The sequence below is a fragment of the Ruditapes philippinarum genome, unplaced genomic scaffold, assembly GCF_026571515.1.
Source record: "Ruditapes philippinarum isolate M1 unplaced genomic scaffold, ASM2657151v2 ctg3399_1_1_1_1, whole genome shotgun sequence".
In the NCBI taxonomy this organism is placed as follows: domain Eukaryota; kingdom Metazoa; phylum Mollusca; class Bivalvia; order Venerida; family Veneridae; genus Ruditapes; species Ruditapes philippinarum.
The window spans coordinates 14,971-36,233 of NW_026865701.1; the positions used below are offsets into that span (position 1 = coordinate 14,971).

The 21,263-nt window shown below is 31.6% G+C and overlaps 1 protein-coding gene across 1 annotated transcript in view; it reads right to left on the reverse strand.

Moving 5' to 3' along the window:
* Positions 1-1,894: 1,894 nt before the first annotated feature.
* The window catches only part of LOC132730033 (uncharacterized), a 28,598-nt gene continuing 9,229 nt past the window's right edge, over positions 1,895-21,263 (reverse strand). Inside the window, 4 exon segments of the mRNA XM_060715879.1 lie at positions 1,895-5,156; positions 5,349-5,460; positions 6,521-6,589; positions 6,950-7,416. Of these exon segments, the coding sequence (XP_060571862.1) occupies positions 2,323-5,156; positions 5,349-5,460; positions 6,521-6,589; positions 6,950-7,416 (3,482 nt within the window). The 3' untranslated portion in view covers positions 1,895-2,322.

Genomic DNA, 21,263 nt, shown 5'->3' on the forward strand with positions numbered 1-21,263 from the left:
TTTTCGACCTTTTACCTTCAATGTTTTGCTGTTTCGATATTTAACATTTTTCACCTTGATCGTTCTATCTGCTGTTCATCATCATTTTCTTTCGTCTTTATACCATCGTGGTTTCGCTAATTCGAATTTTCACCATCGGTTTTTGTGTTTTCGTTGCCTTGATTATCTGTGTGTTTTGGTAACCCTATTCCTGTTCATCATCATTTTCTTTCGTATTTATACCATCGTGGTTTCATGGTTTCGCTAATTCGAATTTTCACCATCGGTTTTTGTGTTTTCGTTGCCTTGATTATCTGTGTGTTTTGGTAACCCTATTCCTGTTCATCATCATTTTCTTTCGTCTTTATACCATCGTGGTTTCGTGATTTCGTTATTTCGAATTGTTACCATCGGTATTTTGTGTTTTCATTGCCTTGATTATCTGTGTGTTTTGGTATCCCTAACGGGAGACCGTACTGTCCCACTCTTTATCAACTTGGCATTATCGATACATTCTGACAGCTATTTACAGAAATGTCCGTGTTTCACGTGGTTATCAAATATAATTATCAAAATATCTAGTTGGGGTTTATTCCGATCGGATTTTTTTCCAGTTAAATTTAATAGAAAAAATCTGATCGGATTTCCGAAACAATGCTTAAATTAACGCTATTTCAACCTGAAAATGCATACAAATATAAACTAAGCATATGCGTAACTATGTATATTGACAATTTCAGAAAATTAGGAATTCCAATTGGATAATTAATAATTGGATATAATGCCGGAAAATATTCCGATTGGAATTAAATTTTTCCGAGCGTTTATCCATGCGGAATAAGCTAAAATCCAACCGGACAGTTTTTTTAAATGCTATTTTTGATATGAAACAAAAAAATAAAAAAATAAAATGAAATGATTTTTAAGCGTTTAGCGCAAGTTTAAATGTTACAGAAAATTACCACATTTCCGGTGGTGCAAAGATTTTCCACTGACTGTTCTATAAAAAACTATAACCTTGATGCCATATACAGAAATAAGCTTATATTGTCATATTGTCATTCCTTTGTTATTCAATAATTTTATTTATACTTTGACAACAGAAAATATGGCAGAGCCAAACTTAATTTTGAATAATCCTGATATGACTTTGACTTAGTTGACATTGACCGTCAAATAAGTTAAAATATGCAAAAATAGCATTCACTGGGTTATTTATGCAGAAGAAATATGGTGATTAATTCTGAAAAAAAAAATCATTTATTCATCTTTTATTTAATGATAATTGTTACTTGAAACTCTTGAAACTCCTTTTTTACTGCTCATAAATTCCTTTTCTTTAAACTTAAATATTTGGATCATTTGAAGGCATGCATCTTAAAATGTTCAATATATGTAACGGATATACATATATAACATAGATTTTCACTCAGTTAAGTTAGTTGACTCGGCGTGTTTCGTTGTTGTTTTTGTTGTATAGAGTAAGATAGGTAACAAATACTTAAATCTTCGTGCACATGGTAAAAAAAATGCAGGCATATTTTTAAAATCTATTTTAAGGTTTGTTTCTTGATAAACATTTTTGAATTAAAATTCGTTCAAACACATACTTTTTGCTCATAACGTTACTTCCTGCAATCGTGTGCTCTAAGGAAGAAATACACTTGTTAAGTGCCAATTCAGACTAAAAAAATCACTTGAAGGCGGTGGTATCTATTAAAATGATTTCAAAATGTGCAGTCCTATGGATGTAAATGTTTGTACCCGATCTGTAAATATAACCGTGTTGCTAGGGTTAAATAGAAACATTGTATCTAATGCTTCCTGATTCATGTTGATTTTCATAAACGTTTGAAAATAATTTTTAAAAGGGTTATATATAAATATAATTGTAAACTATATTGGTTTCTTTGATTTAATGCAAATGTCGTTAACAGAAACGAAACACACAAAAAACTATAGACAACACTTTACTTTAAAAGTCATACATACTAATCAAATTATTTTCATTATATTCATGTCTATGTGTATATATCTGTTTGTATTTAGAAAACACAAAGTATTCAATAAAAGTTATGACACATTTTCACATCAGGTTATGACATGTATTAACTCTAGCATAAAACTTATACATACCATTCTAGCTTAATATAATATAGAATATTTAAAAAAGTAAAGTTTGAAGAAACATTCTATTGTCAGTATAAAACTATGTTTATTTATAAGCATACATTTCATGAAAGAATTAAGTAGTCTCACATTTGTAGTTATCTGTTCAATTGATTCGCTATCTCCACACAATTAAACAACACACTCCTTTCAGTGATTTTCAATTTCGATCCTTTAATAAAAGTAGTCGCCATAATCGTCATACATATCTTTTTTTTTCTTTTTATATTTCCTTTTGATTGATTTTGGATTGTAATACATATCTTCTATGGAAGCACACGCATCTAAGTGGTCATCATTTTCATCTTCATATGGGTCGAATTTATTTCTTATTTTCTGCAATTTTGTAAAAAATTCCGGATCGACAAATTCACGTATGACCTGCTCAGCACATTTCGCATCTTTGGATCTTCCAACAGACAAATTCTTCTTACTTTTTCTCAAGAAATGATATACATTTTCGCCACTCTTCGTGACAATTCTTGGATCCGCTCCTTTTGCCAGAAGAGTCTGTATTAACCCAACATTTACCTTTTCACATGCTACATGAAGTGCCGTTTTCCCGTATATGTCTTTTGCATTTACTTTTACATTGGCATCTAAAGCCAAACGTTTTGCAATGTCATATAAACCTTTGTAAATAGCGGCATGTAGAGGAGTGATACCTTGAGTATGTGGTTTTATCTTTTCGGTTCGCCCATAGTCTAATAATTTGTTGATGAAGCTTTTCTGTTTTCTCATAATTGCATAGTACAAAGGCGTCTGATCATAGAAATCTTTTAAATTTGGATCAGCATTTAGTCCTATCAAAGCATCTAGAAGCTCTTCATCCTTTTTCCAAATGGCAATATGAAATAATGAATGAAGTTTGAGAACATACTCAGACTCTGCACCAAAGTAGTACATTAATTGGTTGCCCTGGCTTGGATCCGCTATATAAAGTGCTCGTAGAATATCAGTTCTTCCTTTTATAGCAGCAGTATGTATTGGGATGTCTCCTCCAAGGTCTTTGACCATCAAAGAAGCACCTTTTTCAAGGAGAACTTCCACAACTTCAATATCATTCAAATCCACTGCTAAATGTAGTGGTGTTCTACTCAATACACCCTCTTTTATATCAAGTGGTGCTCCGGCATCTATCAAAAGTCTGATCACATCTTTGCGTTTGTATTGTATTGCCTTATATAATGCCGTCTTGTGTTCTTTGTTCTGTACTCCAGCATCAGCACCTGCGTTAAGCATACATTTCACAGCTTCAGTTAGACCCTCTTCTGCTGCAAAAATTAAAGGAAAATTACCATTGATTGCATTTCCTTTGTCATTGACGTTTGTTTTTGGATGTTTAAGTAATATCTCAAGAAGCTCTACGCTATTATGAGAAGCGATATATATCGTATCGCCAGTTACCTTTGCTCCATGGCGAAGAAGGAATTCTACTGAATCTTTTTGTCTAGAGTGAACAGCCAACAATAAGTGTACAGACAAATCGACGTTTTCCTCTCCGAGCACCCGTCGAGTCATAACTTCCTTTGCAAATATCGTTGCCCCAATATACCAGGCATATCCCATCAGACACATTACAAGTTTCTGCATATGTATATCAAGTTTCATTATATGTTTCCAATAGTCAATTATCATGACGGGTACAGAAAAACATTTTTGTACGAGATGTTTTTCAATGATATAGTCGATGAACTTTTTCACAAATATATCAGAGCTAAAAGCTTTGTGTTTAATGATACCAAAATCAATCATGCGGTTAATGTAGATGTAATTATTATTATGCCCGGTCCTGGAAAGTTCTTGAAAGTCATATAGTTTGATATCTTTAACATCTTGGTTAAAGGTGTCTCGCAAAAGCATTTTAACACATTTTACTATAAGACAATTGATTTCGTTGTCCAATAAGAGTACTTTAAAATCATCTCGCATGCCATCTTCAATTAAAACAAACTCCATTAGAAAGTCTCGTGGACATATTTCTACTGATTTTTCTGGTTCATGTTTACCAATGACCAGACCAACCATATCTGCGATGACATTATGACTGAAAGTATATTCTTTAGTCGACTCTGTAAAAACAAGATATCCTCCCACATGAGAATCTAAGGATAATCGCATTTTGTAAAGAAAGTCTCGGCTAACATTATGGCCAAATATTTTTGCTACCTTCTTGACATGGTCCGATGCACTTTCCATATCCCTCAAATCCTTTTGCGAGACCTTTTTATCATCACTGGCCCATACAGTTACAAGTGCTAAAAACTTTTCTTGTTCTTTGCCACTATACAAGTCTTCTAAATATGTTTTAAAGAACTGGGCTGGTTTTTTAAAAAATGATGCACCTTCATCGAGCATGGTCTTGTTTCTGACAAACATAGATGCACATTCTGGAAATCCGAACAGAAAATCTTTTTCTTCTTCTGTCGGCCCTTTAGAAGCTTCAACACATTCATGTACTGTTTCGTTTTCGAGAAATCTTACATTTTTTTCCGCTTGCATTTTTAGAATTTTCCTTTTCTCGTCGGATGACAGCTCAGAAGATGTAAGCAGGAGAAGAGCTTCATTATCTTCGGTGAACATTGGCACAGAACCAAGCTCCTCTTTAGATTCCTCATAAATGTAATGCCTTGACGTTATTATCACTCGCACGGCTTTTTTCTTGACTGCTCTCTCTATTTCCTTCAGATGATATCGCCAATCTTCGAGTAACTTCTGATCCAAAGCACCAGCACCAAATATGTCATCTATGATTATTGTATCAAAAAGCTTTAATGACAAGTCGATTTGTCTCCAATCTGATGGCGATACAAGATTGAGACAGTTACGTGGGGACTGACTTACATGTAAGGCAAGTCTTGCAGCCATGATAGTTTTTCCTTCCCCTGGATGTCCAGTTAGTATAACCATGTGTTTATCTTTTAAAGTTCGCATTGCTTTCTGGTAGGCAGCAGTTTCTACATATTGACGATCGTCTTGATAGTCTTGAAGAAATAATTCTGTATTTGCTTTAAAAACATAAATGATCAAAGTTAATGTCAGATTCCACAACTTAAGAATAAATTATTTTTTTCCTGTATGTACTAATAAGATCCAATGACAAATTAATTTCAGTAAGAAATTTTATTGAAATATAATGTATGCAGCAAACACAGTTGTACAGGTTTAAGCACTTTTAACATTAGAAGCTCCTATCTTACCTCTTATAATCCTCATTCCATTTGTAACTAAATCAAGTTGTCTGGTTTTCAAATCATCAATTGTCTTCTTTTGGTCTTGTATGTTTAACTTTGCAGCAAGGCGAAGCATTACCTGGATATAAAGACAAAAAGGTTTCGCCAACACAGCTGTCAAAAAAGAGCAATAACATCGTATTGATAAGAGGCTACAATTTCACAGTAAGACGTCAAGTCGAGTGATCAGCTTCTAAAGTTTAGTCATTGGTTAATATTGTTGGAAAATATTTTAAATACGTTTTTCAAGAAGGCGCAAATCAATGCTTAATGCAAGTGAGAGTAATGTCTACACATAATAATAATATATCGTAAAAATTGCGCCAAAGATTTTGATGACAATGTTAAGAGGCCATCAAATTTTGCAACACAATTACAGCGATTAATTATATTACGTTTTATTAAAAATAAATAGGTATCCCTTGACTTAAATTGAACATGCATACGTCAATTTAAAGTAGTATGTATATTTATAGGTTTTGAAAGAAACCGTACACGCATTACCAAATCTGTTCCAGAAAAATTTAAAAGATATGCTAGTTTCCGTTGGAATCCTACTATTAAAAATCAATTTCGCAATGATTTACTCATGCAAGCTCGGTCCGTGATTTAAATAAAACAAACTGTAGCAACTACAGCAAATAGAAATGCAGTCATCTGTAATGTAGATTTATTTTGATATTATTTTTAATTTACATTATTTTATCTGAAATAGGATTGCAAGAATCTGGGCAATGGTTTGTATTGTAAAATATGTGAACATGTGCACGTTTATTTCTTTTTTATCATCAAAATTGATGGGGATATCGCTGTACGACGAGCAAGTAGTCGTGTTAAAACAAATCTTAAACGTATAAACGGTTAAAAAGACATGATAAACATACAGTTCGACACGTATTTTAATCGATTAGAAGTGCATTAAATTGTGGGAAATTAACTTAAGGAAATGTTAACCCTTTCGTTTGGAAAAACAAAACTAATCTCTTTTCCATGTTCCAGGCAATGAGTTTTATGCCGCCTAATAAGAAAGTATAGTAACATAATAATGAATAGAACAGCAAAAGTCAAATTGTCTAGATGCATTATAAACAATGAAGATTATTTTCTTCTCAAGTCAACAGTTTATACACAAAACGTACCTTTTCTGCTGAGTCCCACATGTTTTCAAATTCTGCCGGCTCTAATGAAGCAATTGGTTTATGCAGCATCTATTCAATTGTTACAGTATTAAAAATTAAGGTAAGTACAAAGAAGTAGTATTATATAATTACATACTATACAATTGGAATAATTTTGCAAATATTTTGTCTGAATATAGTATCAAGGTTCAGATCAAGTTGATTTCACACAGATTTACAGCTGGTTGCTGAATACGATTATCATTATTAATATAAGTTATAGCTTTGAATAAGATTTCTGTCACGTTTGAATATCTGAATGTTAATTTGATGTTAATCAGTAAAGAACAAACTACGATTTAAAGTATTTTCTAATGAAGCGACTATGTTTTTTTATTACACATTAAGACTTTTCTTTAGAATAGTTTCAATAAGCAGTAATATAATTACATTATTCCTTAAGTTTCTTAATCGAACAATATCAGCTTCTATAGTAACTTCACTGTCAGGAATTTTGTTGTTGTCAGTTTCATTCCACCAATTCGAATTAAGTTTACAGATGTTTCTAAGTAAATAAGCCAGAAGAGAAACGTCGAAGGTGCCCGAGGACGGTGGATGGTATTGCGGAAACAAAAGATCCCACTGCGTTTTATTCAGAAGATTTTTATTCTTTGCATAATTTAGGGTGTTCATATACTTTTTTATTTTCGCATGAAGTTGGTGTGGCGGTACAGCCAGGTCAAAACGTGCCCTTAAGAGGGCGGTAACCTCTTTTTCTATCAGAAAATGCATTCGCAAGTAATAAGCCTCTTTTTTTCTCGAGGTCAACATGTACTCCCTCAAGAGCTCCAACAGGCGCTATTCTACCAGGTGCTGCTCCATGACTTCCCCCAGAAGCCATTTTATGTTTTCTTTATCTGCAACAAATCATTTAAGTTTGTCGTTAAGTCTTATATATAACAAACAAAAAAAAGTGTCCCGAACCAAACACTTTCTGTTTACTTATGCAAAAAGTAATAAAATGGAACGGTTTTGTCCACTTAAGAAAATTAAATAGGTACGGATTAATGCAAGTTCCTCATTGACTATGCCTTATCCTCAATTTGTATTTCTCCATGATTTTCCTGCCTGAGTCTCGGTACAGTCAAGCGACCCATGCTATTTCATACGCGGTTATACTATTAAACGTACATAACCGCGCTCTATTTGAAACAACGCACACTTTTGTTCTAAATAAATGTGCATCGTACTGTAATTGCCAATAAAGCATGTTACTGACGTATACTAGCTTAAGGACAATAAAAACAAAGCAACGCATCATGCGATAACAGCAAAACGACCAGAACCCAGAGATTTGCAATCATCTTATTACGCTAAAATAAATCAGCATCAAATAAAAGCTCAGATCGGGACCGAAACAAAACTATTTTAGCGATACATTAATTTGGTCTTTCACATTTTTATGTTATGAGCTTATTAACATATAGAATTACGGATGTGATTTTATCCAGCGATAGGAAATCTATATTTGGAACAAATTAGCCACTGCAACGTATCACCTCGATAAATTTATTTTTATAACTCTGACTATAACTATGACTTTGATTCTTGATTATAGGTCTTTAGTATACCTTTATACACACTCACACTCATAATTATTTAAAAACGAAACTTTGTGCTACTTTCGGTTTTACAATCAAGAGCTTCTTAAATTATTCACGTAAAATAAATTCAATGTAGGAAAATATATGGATAGATGCCTTTCATAAAAACCGTTTTGTAGTTTAGAAATCCACGTAACACACACATTCATTTTATTTATTACATATATAAAGATAATGTGTTTTTTTTTCAATTCATGAAACGCCGTAAAATAGTCTTAAAGCTACATGCGCCCACAGGAGGCCACACTATTTCAAGTAAATCAAACTTCAAAAATGTAACTAGAGCAAGTAAAAATGCAAGATTCAAGTAATAATTTACATGTTGTGTGCGATTATTGACTGATTTTGCAGTATTATTAGTACGGGGTATCTTTTGCTTATGTAGACCTTAGAATTGAATTGTAAGTGCCATTTTCAATGCCTAAAATATATTTTTGTTAACTTCTAAATATTTTTAAAACTTTATGTGGAAATAAGCATGCATCTGGAGGCATAATGTATATTTGTTTGTTATGTATAAATATAGTTTAAATACCTGGCATACGATATGTATTATTTATATTATTATACCGCCAGAAGAAGACTCCTAAGTTGTATGATAATTTGTTTTCGAGCCCTTTGAAATCATTAAAAATCACAAATCAGTCTTATGCGTATTGCTTGTATATATAAAACAAGAACGATAGTGTATATTTTGTTACATTGTTTTGCTTTAGAAATTGCATTTATCTAGAATGCGCTTAAAAGCAAAAATTAAGAAATATAGAAATAGTTTATTTCATCCTATAGTCATACGATTAAGGCTGAACACTATTTAATCATAATTATAGGTTATGCACCACTATTTGTATTACTATAGGTTCACGCACCAACACTAAATGGTTTCGTTTATTTAAAGGGGTTAATTAAAGTGAATAAGTCCGTATGTTATATAGAAAATATATAATGTCATAACAAATTGAAGTATCATACATGAAAACGAATACATGAAAAGTACGAAAAAGAAGAAATGAAAAACAAGATCAACAAGGAAGCGCGGCGTTCAAAAATACTGATATATGGATGCATTAAGTACGTGTATGATACAAGAGCTGTGTATGCTATTACTTTACATACATGTAGTAGATAAAATATGATCTAATACTGTTGTTTCCCTAAGGCTTTATTATTGCACGGTTCTCTTGCTGGTGCTCTCATTTCTATCTTATGATTTTGCGAACGTCTTAAGCTTACTAGCTGTATATTTTAAAGTGCCTGATTAATAACGTTGAAATTTGCAACGAAATCACATATACTAACAGATAATCAGACACCGCTTGTTATAGGTAAGTGTAATTTTAACATTGTCATGCATTAAAGAATTTTCAAATAACTTGGTATAAATCTCAACCACATCAAGATGATATGTCACATCCAAGACCTTTGCCCCAAGGTGCTTAGTTTGCTATAAAAAGCACTTCATTTTTACAAGAATTAGTTACGTTCAGTCTTATTTTCTTTTCATATTACCTGAGTACTTAAGAAACCTTTTCGGGGACATTTGTTCTTTTGCGAGACAGCTCTTGTTAAATGATATAAATATATTTCTACCACTTAGAAGACATGTCACATACAAGACACATGTCCCTACCCAAAAGGTCACACTAACAGTATGGAGATACTTATTTTCTTAAGAAAATTTTAAAAGATTCACATTCGTGTGTGGACTGTAAATTTGACATGCACTGACGAGTTTTAAAATAACTTAGCATAAATGACTACCACATCAAGACCAAGTGTTGTGTGTAAGACCCATGTTCTTACCTACAAGGTCAAGGTCGCTCTAATAGTTTGAAGGTACTTATGCTCATAAGAAGGGTTTTAGGTTCACGTAAGTTTTCAAACTGTAACATTTACATCCATTGAAGGATTTTAAAATAACTTGGCAAAAATGTCTACCACATCAAGATGTTGTGTCACATCTAAAACCTATTTCCCAAGGTTGTCCGTTTGCTATAAAAAGCACTTCTTTTTCAGAAGAACAATATTAAACAATTATTTGCTTTCATTTCATTTTCTTTTCTTTTAATAATACCTTTCTGCAAGAGCAAATAGTATGGTAATAATGTGTTTGAAAATGGTATGGTCAATGAAATATTATAATGATGTACGAAAAACAAATAAAAAAATATGTTCTATTCTGATAATTAAAGTTTGGTATTTTTTTTAAAACAATATTTAACAAAACCTTTAATTCTCAAACTGAGACTGACTAGGACATGTTAGGTATATGTTAATGGTGAAATAAAAAATAAAAATATTTTGTTTCTTTCTTAAAATCATAAAATATTTTGATGAGCCATTTGTATTTTTAAACAATGTTGCTAGACTATTTTATGTCATTTATGACTTACCTAAATATCCACGGTGTAAGTTGACAAAGGGTGATATCCAAGCACCTAATCAATTAAATACACACTGACCTTCCAGTAAATAACTTGACACTGAAAAGATAAGATTCTACCCAGGCGTTGTCACATAATAACATAAGAATCAACATTTAAGTGAAAAAGGAAGACTTTAGACTTCAAAGACTTGCGTTCGTTGAACACCGCCTTTCCGTTGTTTTTGTTTATCATATTTCAAGAATTCAGAATAAGGAAAATAAAAATACCTTTTCTTGTGAATAATGCAAATTTTAAGTGGTTTTCCTCCAGTTTGTAAATTATTTAAAAAAGGAAAATAAAACACTTCAAAAGCATACTTATCTTTAAAATCGATGATAGAGTGTTTCAGTTCAGAAACAGATAAGGAGACATGTCTGCGTTTTTTCACAAGTTATAGGTATTTATCTGTGGAAGTTTTAGAATATATTCCATGTAGTATGTACTGTTGTAGAAGAAATGCGGATATGTTGGATATATGTAGATTGAAATTGTCTTCTTATATTTAAAGATAAAACATGAAAAATCGCGTTGTGACTAATTAAACTGTAATACATCTCTGCAATAGATTATCTTCATCGAACTAACATTCAACATTATTTATTATGATATTACTAGTTTCGAAATTAATTTCAAATTTCTTTTAGTGTTGAAGATATCTTGTTTTTTATAGATTCAATAAAACAGTGACCCTCTTGTACAAAATAGAATGATCATAAGCCTTTATTGTAATGACCAACCGTGTATGTTTTAATTTGCGAATTGTTATTTACCCTGGGGTCCCTTTCACAGCAGGATAAAGGCACTTTTGACACTTTAATCTTTTCCCTGCAAACTAAATAGCATTTAATTGTTAAACAAATATGTTTAATGTTAAGAAATGATTTATTTCATTTAAAACACATAAAACACATTTAAACAAGAGTAAAAGTGGGTTATTTTAAGTCCTTTTCGAATATTGCCTGCTTTTAAAAAACAATATTATAATACAATTTATTCGGTATAATAAATTTATATTTTACACATATCAAAGCAATAACAATAATACACAAATTATTAATAACAATAAGGTTATACCAAACAGAAAGTCTACAAAAAATATTCAATAAAAGTTAGAGACAAACGTAATATTAAACAGATAATAACAGTTTTATGATTTACAGATTTCTAATAAATATTAAACAATTATTGACTAATGAGCCATTGAATATGATGTGATATTCACCGGCAGATGACATTTTGACCGAGGCGATAGCCGAGGCAAATATGACTTTCTGCCGTTGAATATCACATCATATTCACTGGCTCACTAGTCAATAATTGTTTAATTATATGAATAGGCTAAATATTTAAAAAATCACAAAAAGGACAACCTTATATACATATACAAATTTTGCCTCGTTGTTGCGCGGGGAAAAGACGCACGTGTTAGGCGTGCAACGACTACTCGAACGCTGCGCATACAAAAGTAATTCATGTTTATTCATCATTGCACGGTAGCCTTTAAGTATAATAGTAAAGTAATGAGATCGTAATCGAGAAATATGCAACGCAATAGTTTTATTACATGCTTTTCGGTGGTTTATAGAAATATATCAGTGATAGAAAACTGGTAATTTCACTGTTTGAAACAGTTATACCACTTTGATAATTTCACTGTTTTGAATTTAAGCCCCTTACGTTGTTTCAGTGAAATACCAGCGTGCACAGTACTGGGTACCAACTTAATGACGTGACGTCGTAAATGACGTCACGTTGTATAATTATTTGGCGCGCTTTTCATTCAGTATTAGATTTAATGTCTTTTTTAAACGTTTATTTGCATATAATAAAAAGAAAATTTGTTTAGTTTAGTGTAAGATCGAAATATATTTCACCTTGTGAACACCAAAAGTTCATATTTCACTCGTGGCTGCGCCACTCGTGAAATATACCTTTTGGTGCTCACTCGGTGAAATATATTCCGATCTTACACTGAACTAAACAAATATCCTCTATATGTTTTCATTTACACATGTATATTACAGTCTACGGTGTGTGGTCATTGATTGAGTCTCAATCTATTTTAAGACTGGGAAAATCCAATTCAACCAGTGAATATGATACTTCATATTAAAATGTTCTGTTGACTTCTGTTTGGACCAATGAGATTGCAGCTATATTTAGATCATATAATAAATATATTTCTTGCATATTAGACAGGATTATCTACCGTTTACACCGGTTGTAGAAAACTCTGTCTTACACCCCTTAGACAAGTCGCGTGCTATATATGACGTCATTGACGCGCGCATTTTATAATATAAAACGCGGTCTTAGGATGACGTCATTTTTCCGTTCTAAATGAAGTTGTATGTTCATACGCTACTATAAGGCTACTATAAGAATAAGGTGCGTAATGAGAATATCAGTTTTCATAATTTCTGTTCCGAAAATAATTGATATGTAATATGCAAGGAAAAGAATCAAACACCGGCTATTGGTACATACGGGAATATCTAGCTCTCGGGTAACTGTTTAGCGGAAACTCGGCAGAGCCTCGTTACCGCTGTAAACAGTTATCCTCGAGCTAGATATTCCGGTATGTACGGGAGCCGGTGTAAGATATTATAATATATTTAACAGTATCAAAAATCATTATTCAAAACTACATTTTTACTATGAATGAATAATAAATCTATCCCAAAAGTTGACAAATATTTTTAATATAATTAATCAGTATAAGAACTTAGCCCTGGTTAAATTCTATACAATGATCCATTAAACCAATAAAGTGTCACCCTATCAAGTCATTTGGTCTAGTGCACTAGAAGTAAATTCTTTTGTTTCAAATTCATACGTTCAAAATACGTACCATTCTATTAGACATAATGAAAGGAAATCAATATATTGTATTTTTAAACCGTTTTACACCGCTTGAGACATACGAGATATATTTAATAAATCACCAACCATGCTGTTTAAATGTATGACTGTTTATATAAAACTTTCAATACAAATTTATTGTTTTGCTCAATATCGATTACTGTTACAAATACAATATTCGTATGTGATTCGTATGATGTTATGCTCAGTGAATTATTACCTAGTTTGAAAAATGGTAAAGGTTGAAATGTGTGGGTTTTTTAAAAACCGATTGCATTCATGCTTCGCTTGGTTATAAAGCAGAACAAAATCGTATTTAGACATTGTAAGAAAAGCACGTTATGAACATGAAAATATAAACTTAACTAAACAAATGTTTAATTTCACACTTATAGATGTTTAATCCGTTATTAAAACTCATTGTCCTTACTCTATAATGGTATGACAGGCACAAATTATGGTAACATATAAATACTTTTGACTCCATAGATGAAATAATTTACCATCAGTTAAAACGGTTACCATTAATCCCACAATACTTGTAGATAACATTGGTGTTTGAATGGATATGGTATCGGTTTGAATAAGTTGCTGCTACATGGATAATATAAGGTAATAAGACATGTTTCAGATCAAATTTAGTAAATCTTTGTAAATTTTAACTAGAAACAGAGAAAAGACAATCTTGTGTTATGTATAATTGTGCATCTTAAGTCTCCGTTTACAAGGGTTGAAGGCGCTTAAATAGTGTTATGCTAGTGTTCACTAGATACTAGCGATATTATGAAAATGAACGCACTATTCGTACACAGAAAAAGTACATATAAATAGCAGGTGCAGAAGAGGCGTAGGGGTTGGGGAATGACAATAAGAGGACTTGTTCTCATATTACAAAATAAAGAAAAGGGAATCCCTAAAGTAATTCCAAAAAAATGAAATTGTAGCTAGAGCCTGTTTATGGTCGGTACTGGAAAGTGTAAGCTACCGTCCACGACTATAGCACCGATAACAGGGGTTGTGAAGCCTGCTTGTCCTAAAACAAAGTAATATTGTATTCAAGTATTCAATCATCAACCTAGAAAATTGTCAAACATGTGAAACAACCTAGAAAATTGTCAAACAGAAGAAAGTATAGAAAACGGGTCATGTTTTCAAGGATACGAAATATTACATATCTGATTTAATGTAATGGACGACTTTAAAAACAAATATGCAAAATGAAAATGTTGTATGCTCGGCTTGATTTGAATTGTTTAAAAGCATATACATCTTGTAAGTTCATCGCAAATGACCTATCTGCCTATATTTGCCATCGAATAGCGCGGAAAAGCAATACGTGTAATAATAAAGCAAAACACGCAAAATGCAAAACTTTTAAAATAATGAAACAAAATAATTTCATTTTTTCTAAATTCATTACAAAATCAGATTTTTTTACATTTCACGAGCATCATACTTTTTGACTGTTCATTATACTGAAATGGGCATAGTTTGTATGATATTTAATCTTTGGTAGCGACTGTTTGCTATATTTAACAAGAAAATTTTAAATATAAAAGGTACTCTCCACTCACGTTCTGTATGATCATAAATTTTATCCGTCGAAACCTCGCATTTGTACACAATATACCCGATGCATATATTCTACAATACACTTATAGACATATGTGTGTGTTTGTATCAATTACAAAACTGCTGTTTAATTTTTAAAACTGTTTTCCGTTACACACGTTTAGCTTTATTACATTGACATAAACAACTAATAACTTTCTTTAAACCTTGTTCCAAAGGAATCGTGTAAACATTACATGTGCTTATATCCCTGTATCCTGATGTCAAAATTATTTGTATAATAACCTCTTTGCAACACCAGACAGTCAACTTCCATTGTATTAGAAATGTCCTGATAATTTAGGAATGTCATGTATTATTGGACAGTGAATGCAATTAGCTTGAAATCTTACCAGACAGGTTTTATCTTCGTCTCATGCCAATTTATATTTATAGTTATAAATATATTTCAAGTGATCTCAAATATATATATTTTAACCTTATAGTGTCAATAACGTTTGAGAAGTTCCAGTTGACAGTGCTGTTTGTCGGAAGGGACAATCTTTATAATTGCCTGTTTTGTCTAATGTACATGATGTGATATATATGTATAGAGTGATATTGTCAAAAAATAAAATATCAAGTGAGACGTCAACTGTTAAATGATAAATGATAAGTTTTGTTTGTAGAATGCTGATATCCAGAAATCAGGTATTATCTTTTAAAATTATGACTGAAAATTTTTGAAGGACATGTAGATATATTTCAATACATGCAATAAAAAATGTTTATTTGTAAAAATATGAATAAAACTAAACACATAATCTTCTAAAAATGAGGTAAGTTTGGCCAATGACAAAGACAAATGTTGCAAGAATAAATTATTTAAGTCTAAGATACACGTTGTGGAAATTATAAATGTTGCTGGAATAATAATCCAGCATAGTACTGATAAAAAAGTTACACTTCATGCTATCTTAAATAATACCCGAGGGAACTTTGTAACGTTGTTTGTTGAGCACTAATTGGGTTGTTATAAATGGAAGTTAAATCAACATTGGCATTTATTTGGTAATACAAGTATGATTCATCTTCATTCGAACGGCTGTTACATTTTATATTTCTTATTTTTTAAATGTAGCATAATCCTACGTGCTTTATATTGTGTTCTCAATTAATATTAATATTAATAAGTAATCTAAAAATCTGGCGGCTATCCCTCGGAAGCATTAATCACAACAAAATTACAAGAAAATTGCAGATTCGGTTTGATTGAGTCTGTACATGAGGAATAATGAAAACATGCAACATCCCTCATACCCCCTAGCACCAACTTGAGCGGTACTTAATTCTCAACACGTAAATAGTGCTGGCATCAATGAAATCTGCATGTGTACATTGTTGCTAAATTTGTCAATATGTAATGATTGTTTTCAAGAAAAAAATGTTTTTTTTGTTACTGTAACAGTTGTAAGATAGTATCATCTTTCCGTTTTGGTGAAATGAAAATATAGGTGAATGACAAATATATGTACCGGAACTATGGAACTATGAATATATATATTTTTTTGTACAAACATGAGGTTTTACGTTGCACAAACTTATAAGGAAAAAATACAGGTAGCCCTTCGTTAATTATTTCAAGCAAGGGATGACACGTGAGTGAAATGACCGGCGATCGTTAACCAAAACTCGCTGGTGGTATTCATATTACCAATAGCGGTTAGGGCAAGTTGTTACTGTGAAAAGTAAATGTGTTCTTATAAATGATTGCCGATAGTCAGCCGATAAAATATTCCCTGAATAAAATGTTTGTATCTATTTTGACATCAGTTAAACATATTTGCAACATGTTTGTTTGTTTGTTTCATTTTACGCCTTTTCCTAACAGTATTTCTGTCATTTAGGCGGCTAGTTTCCTAACCATCGTTGCTAAAGATTTACACCAGTACTAGACTACCTTCCTCCGCGCTAAACTACCAAAACATCTCCCGGGGATCGAACCCACGCCAGGGAGGTAACTGGATTAGAAGTCATCGACTCTAACCCCTCGACTACGGAGGCAGTTTTGCAACATGTAAATTTTATATTTTTTTTTTAAACTATTCATCTTAGTAAATCTTTTGCTTCACGCAAGCTTTCGAGGGGTTCATGTCATGTTTAATTAATTCATCTCCGTCCACAGTTGTAAATGAGCACGCTTTAAGTGACATTATGCCCATCGAAGTGTAAATGATCAGTGAACATGTAAAACATGTGAAATTAAATTAACAATTCGACTTTTTGCCATAAGTGTGTACAATTTATATTTTACTATGAAAAAAAATAATAAAAAACTCACACGACCGACAGTAATTTCTCAAATATCGTTCAAAATGTTTCCAAATGCTCAATTTTAAAAATAATAGGGCAGTCTTGTAAAACTTTTTTAGTTTTGTTTTACACACATTTTACATTATCATTATCGGTCATTTAGCATTAAAATAGCAAGTCTGTTGAGATATATTGCTAATTCAACTCCATTTGACTGCAGGAAAATGAGCATAATGCCACTTTATCAAAAGAAATCCCGCAAAAACATCAATTTTGTCATAATAAGCGATTTTGAAGTTTCATTGATAACGAATTGTTTGAAAATAAAGATCACGTGATCAAATTGTCGAACGAAAGCTGATTTCCACCAGTCTTTTAGACAATTAACAGACACGTTTATTTCTGTCTTCGTCGTCTTCTTTGAGAAATTCGATAAATCTTTTTTTTTGGCAATATTCTCTAAATTAGCTCCATCTGTTTCCTTTTTATTAATAAACATACAATTAAGTTTATAAATGATAAGCACATTCTGGCGTAAATGCGAATTACGTAATACTTTATGTTATAAACACAGATAGACATAATATCAATAAATTATTATTAGTAAATTATTTCAGACCAAAAGAGATGTTTTAATTATACATTGATCACAAATTAATGTTGTTTTTACTATAATTAAGTTTTTTTCTGTTTTTTTTTGTGACATTTCTTTTTTTTTTATTAAACCTTCGCTTGACAGAAAAGTTTTGCCTCTCAAACATTCATAGAGAAAAATAAATCATAGCAAACAATTTATATGCAAAAATATATTCTTTTTTAATGCACAACAATTTTACATGTATTTTAAAAAACATACACAGACAAAATAAAACCCGATCACATGGGATAGTGGTAAATTGAAAATATTTGTAAGCATTTGAAGGTTTATGCGTGTATATATATGCTCAGAATCCATGCTGTCCTCCATCAGTTTCTCAACTTGGAATACGGTTTGTAAGTGAACAGCATGGATCCTGATCAGACTGCGCGGATGGTCACAAACGCACTAAGATGGTTTAGTCATGGCGTGGCTCAAATTATGATTTAACGATTATCTTAAATACATCTATTTTCAGTAATGTAGCAACTTAATTGCCGAGGAAAGTTATCAACAGATTTGAATATCTTTCATATTAATATATCAACGGTTATCAAAGATTAATTAATCCTTGCGTTTATTGTGCTATAAAGCGTTACACACCAGTTTTGTTGATGTTTGTTTTGAGCAAGAAGGCGTATTTTAATGATTGATAAAATACTTTTGTTACCGATTGAATACATTCAAGACATTTTACTAGGAATAAAATAGATACAGCTATAACGATATGCTCATGTCACGGAACAACTGTTTCAAAACGTTTTTCATAATACGTATTACTTAATGTATTACTTACCTTTATATAATCAGGGAAACCCTTTTTTACGATATTGAATAAATTGTGTTATTGAAAGAAAATGGCTTTTTTCATATTCAATGCATATAAAACCAGATATAATTATCAACAATATATGCTGTTATTGTATCAATATTATTTAAGTGCCATTTAAAGTTTTTTGCAGTTTGACATGAATTGATAGATCATACAATAGAGTCACATAAAAGTCCCAAAGGAATATCTATGCATTCAAATGAATAAAACGTTCAGTCATTATTCTATAAGGTTATTACATATGCAAATGTCATTTTTGGGAATACTGTTTTGAAAATACACATTTCCTTGAAATTAATGTAGGTTATAATGTTACCGATGCACTCAATAATTTGTTTGCCTTGATATTAAAAGATTTGTAAACTAGAAAAATGTGTAACGCAGCATATCAATATTAGTAGAATCGCATACAATATGCATATCGGTGCAGAATCAACAAAGAATATGAAAACACAGATCAACACGCAAGGATAGCTTTCAATGAAAGCTTCCCAAAAACACAACCTAGCGACATTGAAATGAAACATTGAAATGCGTATTCAATTTGTCATATTATGAAGTATTTAATTAAACTTAAAGTATAGCAGATATTTATTTAATACTTTATAAGCGTTAAAAAATAAGTATGCTCTACACTTAAGATTTCTGGTAAAGTGCATTAGAAAGAAATCAACCCGTAACAAGAACTTTGCAAAATAAACTAACTACTCATGGCGGATTCCTTTAATTTGTATACCTTTATTTTTCAAAAGCAGTGAAGCGAAAAGGAAGAAAAAGACGTGAAGGGAAACACTCTATGTTGAGTGCAAGGCGATTTTTGTTGGCGTATTTAATGAGCGTACTCTCTGAAAAAATGGGAACACCAAGAAATAAACACTTGGACTTTTAGAGACAACTATAAGGCATCATTTAACACGTGATGTCTTATTTTGATAAATTAACAATACGTACACTTTTGAATCAGAATAAAATCAATAATAATAATAATAATAATAATAATAATAATAATAATAATAATAATAATAATAATAATAAATAATAATAATCAGCAACAGCAGCAACAACAACAGCAATGAAGTACGGTGAAAAGTCGACATAATATTGTGTTTCCTTCTTGGTACCTATCACCATCGTGGTTTTGTTGTTTCGTTATTTTGAATGTTCACCATCGTAATTTCATCATCGTAATTTTGTGTTTTATCATATCCCAGTTCTATTTTTATTTGTCCTGCAGGGCTCCTTGCCACTAGTCCTGTTGCTGATGTTGGGTCGTTTGGGGGTTGCGTTCATTGAGCGCCGCCTTTCCTTGTTGATCTTGTATATCATATTCGTTGTCTTTCCTTAACGTGACACCGTACTGTCCCATAATTTTTATCAGCTGAGCATTATCGGTAAATTCTGAAACTTATGCACAGTAATGTTCTTGTGCTACGTGGGATATTCAATATCTATTAAAAGTAGGGCATGAAATTAGAATCAAATATGGCAACATGTGGTAATGTTACATGTATTTTAAAACGTACACTTGGATGGGCCAAATGTCAATTTAAAATTTCTTAATGCTTTAACAATTATCAATACATAAGTTTCTATGCTTTATGTAAGGTCCAGTGTTATACACAAAATGCATTTTAATCGCACTCCGAAAACTGATGCTTTAAAAAACGGATGATGGTAACATCTCTTGTCCACATGTTTGGAATGTAATATCTGTTATTCTACTGTTTAACAACTACAATAAATGAACAGTCTTTAATGTTTGCACTAAAAAACATACCACATATCTACTCAAAATTCATAATTAATAATTTGTGCAGTTCTGCTATAACAGTTGTATTGCATAAAAATGTCTTTGATTGGTCATGAACACAGTAACTGTTTTTGATATTTAAGAGCAAAATATCCTTTAACATTAAATATTAACTATAAAAATGACAATTAATCTTTGGGTAACAATAAATATATCATTTTCGAGGAAAATTCTGTAACGCATCCTTACCTTGCAATTCGAAAGTGTACTTCAGAGGTTTTTGTTTTCTTCTTTTTTGTGTCAGCCATTTATAATATTTACTAGTAATGAATCATACCCTAAGCTGTCTTCATTTAAAAAATAAAACATTGAAAACATCAGTCCTGTGGTCAAGACCTTCAAGTAGACCGAAATGATAATGACCTTCATTTATCAATTGACATTGAGCCTTGATATTGAAAGTCAAATAAACTTTGCCTGATTTAGCTAATAAATTAATTGGCTATAACTTTTTTTATTTATGAATGGATTGTCGACATACTTGAGCACATCTACATTAAAAACAATGTTCTTAAACAGATAAAATACAATTTGATCTATAAATAATGATTAACGATGACCTTGGAGGTCAAATGATTTTAATGACATATAACATATATGACCAAACTGCGTGTTGAATAACTCTGACATGACCTTGGCCTTTAATTGACATTGGCCGTCAATGCTATA